The sequence below is a fragment of the Pseudopodoces humilis genome, chromosome 8 (assembly GCF_049639895.1).
Source record: "Pseudopodoces humilis isolate 2021_Gansu_Grassland_sample_001 chromosome 8, ASM4963989v1, whole genome shotgun sequence".
Lineage (NCBI taxonomy): Eukaryota > Metazoa > Chordata > Aves > Passeriformes > Paridae > Pseudopodoces > Pseudopodoces humilis.
The window spans coordinates 22,636,128-22,649,505 of NC_142207.1; the positions used below are offsets into that span (position 1 = coordinate 22,636,128).

General features: G+C 39.9%; 1 protein-coding gene across 32 annotated transcripts in view; it reads right to left on the reverse strand.

Moving 5' to 3' along the window:
• The window catches only part of TTN (titin), a 239,931-nt gene that overhangs the window by 11,181 nt on the left and 215,372 nt on the right, over positions 1-13,378 (reverse strand). For all 32 annotated transcript variants that reach the window (XM_088058544.1, XM_088058541.1, XM_088058539.1 and 29 more), the window contains 20 exons: positions 11,504-13,270; positions 11,108-11,404; positions 10,266-10,553; positions 9,874-10,173; positions 7,730-9,796; positions 7,335-7,637; positions 6,947-7,252; positions 6,563-6,853; positions 6,143-6,442; positions 5,731-6,036; positions 5,179-5,484; positions 4,799-5,080; positions 3,926-4,519; positions 3,537-3,824; positions 3,112-3,411; positions 2,354-2,656; positions 1,773-2,075; positions 1,070-1,654; positions 630-935; positions 239-538 (listed from right to left, as the gene is read on the reverse strand). In XM_088058544.1, the coding sequence (XP_087914670.1) occupies positions 239-538; positions 630-935; positions 1,070-1,654; positions 1,773-2,075; positions 2,354-2,656; positions 3,112-3,411; positions 3,537-3,824; positions 3,926-4,519; positions 4,799-5,080; positions 5,179-5,484; positions 5,731-6,036; positions 6,143-6,442; positions 6,563-6,853; positions 6,947-7,252; positions 7,335-7,637; positions 7,730-9,796; positions 9,874-10,173; positions 10,266-10,553; positions 11,108-11,404; positions 11,504-13,270 (9,792 nt within the window). The remainder of the gene's footprint in view (positions 1-238; positions 539-629; positions 936-1,069; positions 1,655-1,772; positions 2,076-2,353; positions 2,657-3,111; positions 3,412-3,536; positions 3,825-3,925; positions 4,520-4,798; positions 5,081-5,178; positions 5,485-5,730; positions 6,037-6,142; positions 6,443-6,562; positions 6,854-6,946; positions 7,253-7,334; positions 7,638-7,729; positions 9,797-9,873; positions 10,174-10,265; positions 10,554-11,107; positions 11,405-11,503; positions 13,271-13,378) is intronic.

The following is a 13,378-nucleotide window of genomic DNA, read 5'->3' on the forward strand; positions in this document are numbered from 1 at the left end:
TACGACAAAGAAAAAAATAACGATGATTACTATGAAATTATCCTCTATTACTGTATTACTGGAAATTAATTTTCATTATACTTGATCCTCTTATACTTGAAAGACTGTCCTTTGGGACAATCATGCAAGCAAATATCATGTAAAACAAATAGGCAGCATGTTAAATGCAGCGCCATGGTTTATGATGCATCAAATTGCAACAATATCACAGCAAATGTGACAATGTATTTTTGCTTACATGTTAATTTTGTTTTCACTGCCATAGCGGTCCTTCGAGGTCTGCTGAGGCCAGTCTGATTTTCTGCAAAAACACGGAACTCATATTCTGTGGCCTCTAGTAAACCTCCTACTGTAAACTGCCTGTCCTTGATGCGTTCCTTATTGCATTTTTTCCAGGTGCTTTCTCCAGACTGGCGATATTCAACCCAATAGCCAAGGATCTCTTTGCCACCATCGCTTTCAGGTCGTTCCCATTCTAATGTAATGCTATCCTTAAATATAGAAGTGATCTCAATTTCTCCAGGTTGGCTTGGTTTGTCTGAAAATTAAAATAAATACAGAAAATCAATTTTTCTCTAAATGTCATTAAGCTGCTCTTCAAAAGATCTGTTAATGTGGACATATCTTACCGAATGGATCCTTGCATACAACTGGTTCAGAAGCAGGACTTGCTTCACTTTCACCAATGTCATTTTGAGCAATGACACGGAATTGATATTCAGCATCTGGAACAAGTCCTGTGACTGTGTACATTGTAGTGGTAATCTGTGTCTTATTATGCCGAACCCATTTTTCTGTAGATGTCTCTTTACGTTCAATATAGTAGCCAGTTACACGAGAACCACCATCATCTTTAGGTCTGGACCAGGACAAGTTGACAGAACTCTTTGTAACATCAAGCACTTCAGGTGGGTTGTTTGGAGGCTCTGGTGGATCTGTTAATAATTATAATAATAAAAAAAAGAAATAACAGTGACATAGCATTAAAATTTCTGCATATATTGTTGCTTTTTTGGATCATAATGTGGCAATTAATCTTTTTTTTTTTTTAGCCTAAAAGGAAACTTACTTAGTGGTGTCTTTGGTACTGCTGGTTCTTCTGATTTGAGAGATTTGCTAATACCAAAATGGTTTTCAGCAGAAACACGGAAGTGATATTCCACATTTTCTTTGAGTCCTTTCACCACTAGTGATGTCCCTTTCACTCTAGAGTCAACAGTGTACCAGGCAGTCTTTGGTACTTCTCTTCTCTCAACAATATAACCCAGGATATCTGCACCACCATCATCTGTAGGAGGTCTCCAGCTTACTCTGACAGAACGAGCTTGTATATCATCATACTCAAGTGGTCCTTCTGGTGGATTTGGAATGCCAATCACTCTGACTTTAATGTACACGGCTTTCTTGCCGCACTTGTTTTCGAGCACCAAATCATAGGTGCCTGAATCTTCTCTTTCTGCATCTTTGATCACAAGTTCCGTATGAGTCTCAGAAGTTGCAATCATGGCCCTCTTGCTGATGTCCTGTCCTTCTTTTGTCCATTTGCATACTGGGATGGGCTTACCCTTAATGGGTATTGTAAGCCTGATTACTCCTCCTTGTCTCACCATGAGACCTTCTTGGTATTTTTCATCAAGTTCATAGTCAGGATATTCTGCAAACAAAAACAATGTATCATGCTATGTCCTTCTACAGATGATATCATACCTGCTTTAGGCAAAAATTTTTTTTAGGAAAGCTTTCAACAAGAGCTAAGGCTTGAAATTTCTTACCAAGCATTTCTGTTATTTTGACTGTTCCTGGCACTTCAGCAGGTTCTCCTGGCCCACCAGCATTACAGGCTAGCACTCGGAATCTGTACTCTGCACCCTGGGGAAGATGTGTCAAGGTGTATTCCCGAATCTTGGTCGGTGTAGTATTGCATTTGGTCCATTCAAATTGATCAACCTTCTGCATCTCAATTAAGTAGCCAGTAACTTTAGAACCACCTTCATCTTCTGGTGGACTCCAAGCCAGGGAGACAGATGTTCTTGTAGTATCAGTGACTCTTGGATTCTGAGGTTTACCTGGAGGAGCTGGAAGAGAAGATCAGATAGACAGGTGGGATTTGTTTTTATGAATATTTGAAAGATGAAATAAATGCTAACTTGCAACTTATGACCTGTAATAAGTCTATAGTGATTTAAAAAGGAAAACTTTGAATGAAAGATTTTCACTAATGTTTTCTTAATTTTCGCCAGTCAGAATGTCATTTGTTAATAAATCCAGAAAAATTTCCAAATTAGAATTAATTCTACCATAATGTCATTCCCTTTTACCATAATGTGTGTAATCTTTCTATGAAATTACTTACCAATTGGATCTCTGGCAACAGCAGACTTGGAAGGACGGCTGGGTTTCCCAGTGCCTCTGGCATTGATTGCTGTGACCCGGTGTTCATATTCCAATCCTTCAACCAACCCAGAGGAACGGTAACGAGTCATGGTGACCGGAACTTTATTTACACGGATCCATCTATCTGCTCTAACTTCTTTGCGTTCCACGATATAACCAGTAATCTGTGAATTGCCATCATCTTCTGGAGGATACCAAGTCAATGTCATGCCATCTCGAGAGATATCAAACACTTCTGGAGTGCCAGGAGGACCAGGAATACCTGTAAAAACATGACATGGAATTAGTGAAGGAAGTGTCAGATGACTTTACACACTAATAGTATGTAACATACTGTGAATAACAATGTAATATCAATGTCTTATCAAACTCTTTTATTAGCAGGTACCTAAGTAATTTACAAATCAGGTCAGTGAAAAATTTCTGGTTTTGTAATGGGGTAAAGCAATTTTTCAATACTGATGGTAGACCTGAGCAGAAAATCCAAGTTTACCATCCCTGTTCTGTGCAATACATCTATGATACCTAAACAGATTTATGGATGGCATTTTTCCTCTGGCAAAGAACAAGATTACTGTGCATCATAATGTACAATTTTATCTGGCCAAAAGAAGCAGCAACATCTAGAAAATTCTAGTATATGTGTGGATATTCAGGCCTGTTTAAATATATATTTTTAATTTTAAAGATAGAGAATGAACAAAAATTCAGACTTACGGATTCTGCTCTTGCATTCTATAATTTCAGACTGCAGGTAAGATCCAATTCCAAAGCGGTTTGTAGCAGCTACACGGAACACATATTCTGCACCTTCAACAAGTCTGGTGAACTTAAATGTTGTCCTGGTTACTGACTCTGAAACTGGCAGCCATCCAGGACGGTGAGCATCACGTTGTTCTACCACATACCCACTAAGGGCAGCTCCACCATCCAGCTCAGGAGGCTCCCAGGAGATGGTTACATAATTTGCATCAATTTCATCAATTCTGATAGGTCCAACAGGTGGTCCAGGCTTGTCTAGGGGGGAAAAAAGATAAAAAAGAAAAGAAAATTACAAAACAAGTACAACAAAGGAATCATATTTCTCATGTAAATGTCAAAATGGAGGAAGATCAGGGACAATTATTTTGATGGACTCTTACCAAGGATTATAACTTTTAAGGTATCAGTAACTGTTCCAGTTGTGTTCTTCAGTTCAAGTGTGTACTCCCCAGTGTCATGTATGGTGGTCTCACGCACAGTTAATTTGGCCATTTTGGCAGCAGTCTCCGTTTTGATGCGTTCTGATTCTTTTAGTTTAGAACCAGCAAAGAACCAAGATACAGTTGGAGGTGGTCGCCCTTCAATTGGAATGGCTAATTCAATGGGTTTGCCAGCAGGCACGTGGATTGTCTTCTGAGGTATTCCACTGAAGTCAATTGTTGGTAAGACTAAGGAAAGCAAATAATTGATATTTTAAATACCTGTTTTATAACTATCACATTCATTTGGTGTAAGTTTGACCCTATTGTTTCCAACAATAGACACTTACCCTTTCGGTCTTGAACTGTCACTGCTGTGACAATCTCTCGTGGCTCCGACACGCCCTTCTGATTCTGTGCTCTGACCCTGAACAAGTACTGTTCACCTTCATTGAGGGAGATTATGGTATGTTCGTAGACAGTAGGCTTCAACGTCACTACCTTCAACCATCTTTCTGTTCCAGCTTTGCTGGCCTCAATGACATAGCCAGTCAATCTGCTGCCACCATCATGCAGTGGTTTATCCCAAGCAAGTGTAACAGTTGTTTTAGTAGTGTCAATCACTTCGAGTTTTTGTGGTACCATGGGGACATCAGATACCAGTACTGCATCAGATGTTTCACAGCCTTCACCAATGCCATAAATATTTTCTGGTAGTACTCTGAAATAATACAAAGCTCCCTCCAGAAGTCCAGTAACTCTGTAAAATGTCTTGCTGCATTTGGTAGTGACTGTCTTGTAAGCTCTCATGGAAGCTTCACGTTTCTCAATTATGTAATTGTTGACTGGGGCTCCACCATCAATGACTGGAATGTCCCAAGTAAGTGTCACAGAATCTTTTGATGCTTCCTTAACTCTCACTGCAGGTGGTGGACCAGGTGTATCTAAAACAAACAAACAAAATTTTTTTCCCCTTTTGGATCCTTTCATTTTACAGTCAATGACTATTTCTGCATAAAACAAAGATGCTGGGATTTGATTTAAAAACTAGCACAGCTCCAGAAATTATGTATTTTCCTTAGGATTAGATTGTTTCTCTGACTTCTCAATTGTTCTCATGTTATTTAAAATGCAAATTTCCTTTGGAAATGAATGACACTTATTTCTGAGCAATGAGCATGCAGAGTGCTGTAATGCTCATATACAATTGTAGTGGTACTTACCATACACTTTCACAGAAATAGTTGCAGATTTTTTTCCTGATTGATTTTCAGCCTCGATGATGTATTTTCCAGCGTCATACCGGTTAACTTTATCCACAATAAGCAGACTGTAGCTGTCTGTAGTATCAATAATACCTCGACTTACAAGGTCAACACCTTGCTTGCTCCATGTGATTACAGGAGCAGGTCTGCCAGATACAGAGACCATTAGGCGCAGGGAACCACCAGCTCTGACTGTAACTGTTTTCTTCAGATCATCAGCAAGCTCAAGTTCAGGTGTTTCTGATGAAGAGTATAAGAAATAAGGGATTAGTTAATCTTATAGAAATCCTAAATGAAAATATAGTTTCCTTAAAAGATACATTAGGTTTTCAAATTACCTATTCTTTCCACAGGTTCTATTTCTGCTGATGATTCGCTAAATTCACTCATACCATTCACATTTGTTGCAGCAACTCGGAATTGGTATTTCTGGCTTGTTTTAAGACCAGTAACCGTGAACTCAGCATTCCTCAGAGTGGCAGTTGTATGTGCTCGATACCACTGTTCACTACCTTCTTCTTTCATTTCAAGAACATAGCCTAAGAGGTCAGCACCACCGTCGTATGTAGGCTTTGACCATGCTAAACTTATGCTGTGCATTGTAGTATCCACAACTCTTGGAACTGAAGGTGATGCAGGAGTGTCTGAAAAGGAAGAAGATGCATTTTATATTGGTGCAGAAAATATTTTACTGTCAAAACCAAATTCCAGACAACTAATTCTGGGAAATGCATTTAAGATGAACTATAACTTTTTTTAAGTTATTCCAATGCAATCTAGTTCCGTGAGTTTACGTGTGGTTATGGGTTTCTTAGTTGAAATGTCAATGAGAGTTTATGCTCAATTATTATAGATAAATATTAAAATAGATTTTAAATATAGAAACTTACATGATGGTTCTTTACATAACATGTATTGTGAAGCTTCACTAGGTTCACTGTTTCCAGCAGCATTCACTGCAGTGACACGGAATTGGTACTGGCTCCCTTCCATGAGACCAGTGACTTTCAGTCTGGTGTCATAAATGGTATAATCTCTATTCACTCGTGTCCAGCGCAGACTTTTCCTTTCACGTTTGTCCACAAGATAGTCTTTAATCTCACTGCCACCATCCGATTCTGGTTTCGACCACTGAATAATGATGTGTTCCTTGCCAACACTCACTTCTTCAGGAGCACCAGGCTGTGTTGGAATGGCTATTTTTTAAAAAGATGAGAAAAAAAAGAGATTGTTCAACACATTGTTTATCCATGAGAATCATTCCACAAATTCTGATGCAGAATGGTAAGTAGTAACACTCACTGAAAGCATTCCTGGCAATCACAGGTTCTGATTCAAGTGGAACACCTGGTCCGTATTTGTTGACACCTCTCACACGGAAAATGTATTCATTATTTTTAATAAGTTTTGTTACCACAGTTGATAAAGTCTGGCATTCAGCCTCAACAATAACCCAGTGAAGTCTGCTGGTTTCACGCCTTTCTACAATATAGTGAGTAATTTCTGCACCTCCATCTTCCTCAGGGATGTTCCATGCCAGAGTACATTTCTCTTCTGTTACTCTGCTAACTGTGATTTTGCCTGCACATGGACCTGGTGAATCTGTGTAGGAATCAAAATAAGTATTGTCATTAGTGGCTAAGGAAAAGTATCTCATCCTTATTTAAAAGAATGCATGTTTTTCAGTATACTAAGTATTAATAGTAATCATGGGATACATACCAAGCACTTTGACAAGAACAGAAATTTGTTTCATCCCACTGGCATTTTTAACTGTTAGGGTGTATTTTCCACTATCACTTCTGTCACAGAACTTGATAATTGCAATAGCTCGCTTGCTGGTGTATTGCAGAGATATCTTTTCACATAGCTCCAGTTCCCTGTCACCTTTGGACCAGAAGACTTTTGGTTCTGGTTTTCCACCAATGGCTGCATCAAGAACAAGGTCTGATCCAGCCCTAATGCTCAAAACTTCTCCCTGCAATCTGGCATCAAGTTCAGCCTTTGGTGGTGCTGGAAAAAGAGATTTGAAAAAAAAAAAAATTACATGCCAGTACTGAAATTAGAACATTATGTTTTCAATTGTTCCAAGTAAATATTCCTTACTGTATTCATCTTTGCAAATGACAGCACCAGTTGATTCAGATCCTTTGCTAATCACACCAGCAGCATTCTTTGCTAGTACACGGAATTCATAGGCTTCATCTTCACTAAGAGCTGTCACTGTAAAGAAGTTTTCTGAGACAATGGTATAATTGCATTTCAGCCAACGTCCATCGCCAGACTCGTTATATGGTTTGCGTTCAATAATATATCCGATTATTTTGCTTCCACCATCATAAAGTGGAGGTGACCAGCTCAGTGACACTGTAGATCTGGTGACATCTGTTACTTCTGGTCTTCCTGGTGGATCTGGAGGAATGAAGCAGAAAATATGAGAAATGCAATCCTATTTTAGCTTAAGTAAAAATGTAACTCTGAAAGTAAAACTTACCAACTGGATTTTGAGCCACTACAGGTCTGGAAGCTTCACTAGCTTTGCTAACACCAGCAGCATTTAGAGCATAGGTTCTGAATTGATATTCTAGACCTTCCACCAACCCTGTGACTTTATAGTTGCAGTCACAGCACGGTACTTTGTTCTCCTTCACCCAAAGGATGGTGTTGCGCTCCTTCTTTTCCACCCAATATCCAATGACTTTGCTGCCACCATCATGATAGGGTTCCTCCCAGCGAATGGCCATGGCACTTGCAGACACAGAATAAACTTCTGGCCTGGAAGGTGGGCTTGGTGGGACTAAACATGAAAAAGGTGGGGAGGAAAATGTTAGTAATTAGAAATACCTCAGTCAGAAGGAAAGAACAAATTTTGAGAAGTGTTTCACTTACCAAATGGATGCTCAGCAACTACTGTTTTTGATTCAACTGGCTTGCTGACACCAAATCTATTTTCTGAGCTTACTCGGAAACTGTACTCTTGATATTTTGTGAGATGACTGACTTTGATCTGTGTGCGTTTCACACTGGAATTCACCAGCTGCCATGCTGTTGTGCCAGATTCACGTTTCTCTACAATGTAGTTTGTGATGTCACTCCCACCATCATCTTCAGGTTCCTTCCAGGTCAACACACAAGACTCAGCAGATACAGATGATATTTCAATTGGGCCAGTGACAGGACCTGGCCTTCCTATGACTACCACTGTGACAGTAAATGTTTTCACACCAGCAGTGTTCTCAAGTGTAAGGTAGTATTTACCAGAGTCACCTCTCATACTGTCTTTTACAGTCAGCGTGGTTCGGTCTTTTGTTGTCTTGATGGTCACTCTTTCAGTTTCCTTCAGCCTCATCTCCTCAAGTTTCCATGTCACTTTTGGAGCTGGGCGCCCACTGATTGGTATATCAATAGTAAAGGTGCTTCCAGCCTTGCATGTTATAAGCTGTCTGCTTATGTCACTGAGATCTGCTGTTGGCTCAATCTGTGGCTCCTTAACAATAACAGAAGAGAAAGCTTCTCTCGGCTCACTGTAGCCAGCATCATTCTTTGCCTTGACCCGGAACTCATATTCTGTGTTCTCCACAAGGCCTTCAACGGTGAAAGTAAGCTGCTTGGTTTGTCCAGCTGAAGTCCAGGAGTCAGATCCTTTTTGTCTCATTTCAAGAAGGTATCCAGTAATACGGCTACCACCATCATGATCAGGTTTAAGCCAAGCTAAAACTACAGAAGATTTGGTTGTATCAACTATATCTAGTCTCTTAGGTGGAGCAGGTTCTTCTGTGGCCACAACTGGTTCTGTTAATTCACAGGGTTCACCTACACCATATTCATTTTCTGCTGATACTCGGTAGTAATATGGCATACCTTCTGCTAGATCTGTGACCTTGAAGATTTGTCGAGTGCATTTTGAACTCACTACTTGCCAGCTACGACGACTTGCTTCACGCTTTTCCACAACATAGTGGAGGATACGAGAACCTCCATCCAGAACAGGAGCATCCCACATTAAAGTAATAGATGTTCGAGTCACATCTTTAAATGTAATAGGACCTGGAGGACCAGGTGTATCCAAAACCTTGACAGTGAATGTAATAGACTTGCTTCCACTGTTGTTTTCCACAGTAAAGACATACTTGCCAGCATCATTTCTATTGCATTCCTCTACAGTCAATGTGCTGAATGAATCAGTTGTTTGAATGTCAGCACGCAAACTAAGATTAGAATCTGCTTTGGACCACACTGCAGTAGGAACTGGTCTTCCAGAGAAGGCAATAAATAGACGAATGCTTGCACCTGCTCTTACAATATGAGTCTGCTTGAAGTTTGCATCAATATCAATTTCAGGTGCAGAAAGCCTGTCCACGGTTTGGACTGAAGCAGGAACTTCGCAACTTTCTCCTCTGCCAGCACCATTGACAGCGCTAACTCTGAATTTATAGTGTTCTCCTGCCTCCAAATCAACAACAGTGTATTTAGTAGCGATAACAGTCTCTGCATTGACTTTCTGCCATGCTTCAAGATCAGCTTTGCACATCTCAATGATGTACCCAATTATTTCCATGCCTCCATCAAAAACCGGCTTTGTCCACTCTAAGCTTACACTAGTCTTTGATGTGTCTGTCACCTTTACAACATTAGGAGCACTTGGTGGGCTGACTGGTTCTCTGCATTTAATCAGCTTTGAAACCTCACTTGCAGGTCCAACTCCTGCAGCGTTTTCAGCCATGACATGGAACTCATACTCATTGCCTTCAATAAGGCCAGTTACTCTGTATCTGTTCTCAGTAATGGGCCTCTTACTGGATACTTTAACCCAGCGCATGCTCTTCTTTTCTCTCCTTTCGAGAATGTACTCATTTATCTCGCTTCCACCATCTGACTCTGGTCGTGCCCATGTCAGTGTGATACTGTCTCCTGTTACATTGGTAGGCTCTGGAGTTCCTGGTGCATCAGGGAGAGCTAAAAAAGAAAAACGTCATTAGAAAGACAAACTGGTAACTCCATGGATATTTGTCCAAAATGAGGGGAAAACTTACTGTAAGGTATTTGTGCGATAACGGGATCAGACTCCAATGGTCTGCCAACTCCAAATTTGTTCACTGCAGAGACACGGAACTGATACTCGTTGCCCTTAATTAATTTAAGTGCTGTATAGCTGCAAGCTTCACATTTATCTTCAACTAATGCCCAAGCAATCCTGCTGGTTTCACGTTTTTCAATTACGTAGTGAGAAATAGAAGCACAACCATCATTAGCTGGAGGTTCCCACCATAATGTGACTTTTTCTCCAGTGATGTTTGTGAATCGTATTGGTCCACCAACTTTTCCTGGTGTGTCTGCAATTTTAAAGGTTCAGAGTTGTAATTTGCTGACACTTAGAATAAAATACTATTTTTAGAAAGCATGCTGAAAGTGCTTGATGCAGTACCTTGTACTCTAATGGTAATATCTTCTCGTTTAGTGCCTGATGCATTTTTGGCTTCTACTGTGTACACTCCACGATGTTCCCGGACAGCATCTCTAATGAAGATTGTACTATATCCAATAGCTGTAGTTATTTCTATATTCATCATTTTATCAATCTCTTTACCATCCTTAAACCATGTCACTTTAGGTACTGGACGTCCTTTGATTAGAGCTTTAAGTCTAATGCTCTCTCCAGCTTTAACAGTAAGGCCTTCAAAGTGTTCAGCACCAAATTCAATTGTTGGAGCAACTGAAAAAGCAAAATATAAATCAATTTCCATATAGCTAAATATTTTTCTGATACTCTTCTAAATGTACTAAATATAAAAGTCTGTGATATAGAAAATTGTTTCACTTACGAAATAGCAGTTATTATATGAAAGATAAACTTATTTTCCCTGTAAGCATCCATAAGTGCATCACATATATTGTGAACATATATATAGGTGAAAGGTAATGTGGTTTTAATAGTATGCCAAGCAACTTGAGGCACATTTTAATTTTGAAATTATTCAATGCATCAGAAAATTACAGTCCATGCTTTCTTTTCAACTCTGCCACTGCTGCTTATCCAAGAGAAATGTAGATTGCTGTGCTTTTCAGCAACTGATTATGTACATCTGCCAGATTTGGGTCTTTAATTTAGACCTTCCCCCCTTGGAGTATGAATATAAATGTTCTGAATTGACTGGGAGGACCACCTCAGTAGCAAGTTCTTTGCCCCTTGACTTCCCACTTCCCATCAGAACAGCCAGAAACTCCATCTGGCTTCAATACCCAAGCATATAAAGAAAAAATTCTTACCGTTTTCATCTCTTGTCATGATATAGCCTGAAGACTGTGAAGGTGGGCTGATTGTGCCAACAGCATTTCTTGCAAGCACTCTGAATTCATATCGGTCACCTGGACTGAGCCCTGTAACTGTATATTGGCACTCACTGACATCAGTGAAGTTACACCTAAGCCAGCGGTCTGCACTGCCTTGCCGCTTCTCAATGCTGTAAGCCACAATCTTACTGCCTCCATCACGCAGCGGGGGGTTCCATTTCAGGGTGATTGTTTCCCTAGTGACATCAATGTAATCAGGAGTACCAGGTGGGTCTGAAAGGAAAATAATGAAGATTTATTTTTATTTATTATTGCTCACAATAATGTACAAGAACTGAATTTTCTTGGATGAGTGATTAATCATTCACTTACCTACTGGAGAGACTGCTAAAGTAAATTTGCTTGGCTCACTAGCTCGGCTTAGACCTGCAGCATTTTCAGCATATACTTGGAACTGGTAATCCAGGCCCTCAAGCAGTCCAGTAATCCTGTATTCTCTGTTAGATATTAATGCAACATTAACCTTCTGCCACAAAATACTGTTTCTTTCCTTCTTTTCAACATGGTATCCCATAATCTCTGAACCACCATCATAAACAGGAGCATCCCAAGAAATGCTCATTCCATCAGCAGTTACGTTGTATACAACAGGCTTTCCTGGGGCACCTGGTGGTTTAAACTGATGCTTTGCCACAACATCTGCTGAGACAAGAGGTGGGCTCACTCCATATCTGTTTTCTGCACGAACTCTAAACTGATATTCAGTATCTTTAACAAGGTTTGGTACTTTGAAGGTTGTTCTGACAGCACTTGAACACACCAGCTTCCAGTTCATTTGTGATGTTTCTCTCTTCTCAATGCTGTAGCCAGTAATTTCTCCTCCCCCGTCATCATCAGGAGCATCCCATGACAAAACTACACTATCTGCTTTGATTTCATCTATTCTTAAAGGTGGTTTTGGCTTAGATGGGGGACCAAGAGTGATTACAGTGATTGTGAATGACTTTCTGCAGACTACATTATCAAGAATTAAAGTATATTTGCCACCATGCTCCTTTTTCACATTCTTGATACTTAAGCTTATCTTGTTTTCAGTTTTCTTGAAGCGAAGGTGTTCTGTTTCTTTAAGAGGGAGGTTGTCCTTGAGCCAGCTCATTGATGGATTAGGTTTACCTTTATAGGGAAATTCAGCATGCAGGTTATGTCCAATTCTTACTGCAATCTGACCTCCAGGAATATCAGAAAGGTCAGCTTCAGGTGTTATTATAAGTTCTTTCACTGTAATGGGTCCAACAGTAACAGAGTCACTCATGCCTTTTTCATTTTTAGCAAAGACTCTGAATTCCATGACAGAAAGCTCTTTAAGTTTGTCAGCTACAAATTCACAGCTCTTGCTTGTGCCTGCATATGTCCACTCTTTCTCTCCCTGGAGTTTCTTTTCAATAACGTAGTCTGATATAATGCTACCACCATCATAGTCAGGTTTGCTCCACTGCAATTTAACAGAACTCTTCGTAGAGTCTTTCATGGCTAGGTCTTTTACAGGTCCAGGTACATCTGCAGCTTTCACTGGTTCAGATGTCTCACAAGGTTCACCTAGTCCAATTTCATTTTCAGCAAGAACACGGAAAAAGAATGCAGTCTTTTCTGACAGGTTAGTCAGCTTAAAGGTGGTATGAGAACACTTTGTTGTAACAGTTGACCAGGCCCTCTTTGTAGCGTCTCTTTTTTCAACAACATAATTCGTTATTTCAGAACCACCATTGATGAGAGGTGGCTCCCACACCAGTGTAACTGTGCCACGAGAAACATGCTTGAGCTGCAGCTTCTGGCATGCAGAAGGTGTGTCAAGTACTTTCACATTCACAAATGATGATTTTGCTTCTCCAACTCCATTTTCGATTGTAAGAACATATTTTCCTGTATCATTTCGTGTAACTTGAGGAATAGTAAGTAGTGTAGACGATTCTGTGTTTTGGATGATATATCTTTCATCAGTCCCAAGATTCTTGTCACCCTTTCTCCATGTGACCGTTGGAGGAGGTCTTCCCTTGAATGGAATCATTATTTCCACATCTTCACCAGCTTTAGCAACAACAGATGTCCGAAGAGCAACATCCAGATCAATCTCTGGTGCCACTGTGGAAATAAATGAAAAATTAATAGTGCATACTTGGAATGTAAAATAAGAAATGGTTTGGGGAAAAAAAAACACTCAGAAAAATGATAAATCACAAAGAAATACAG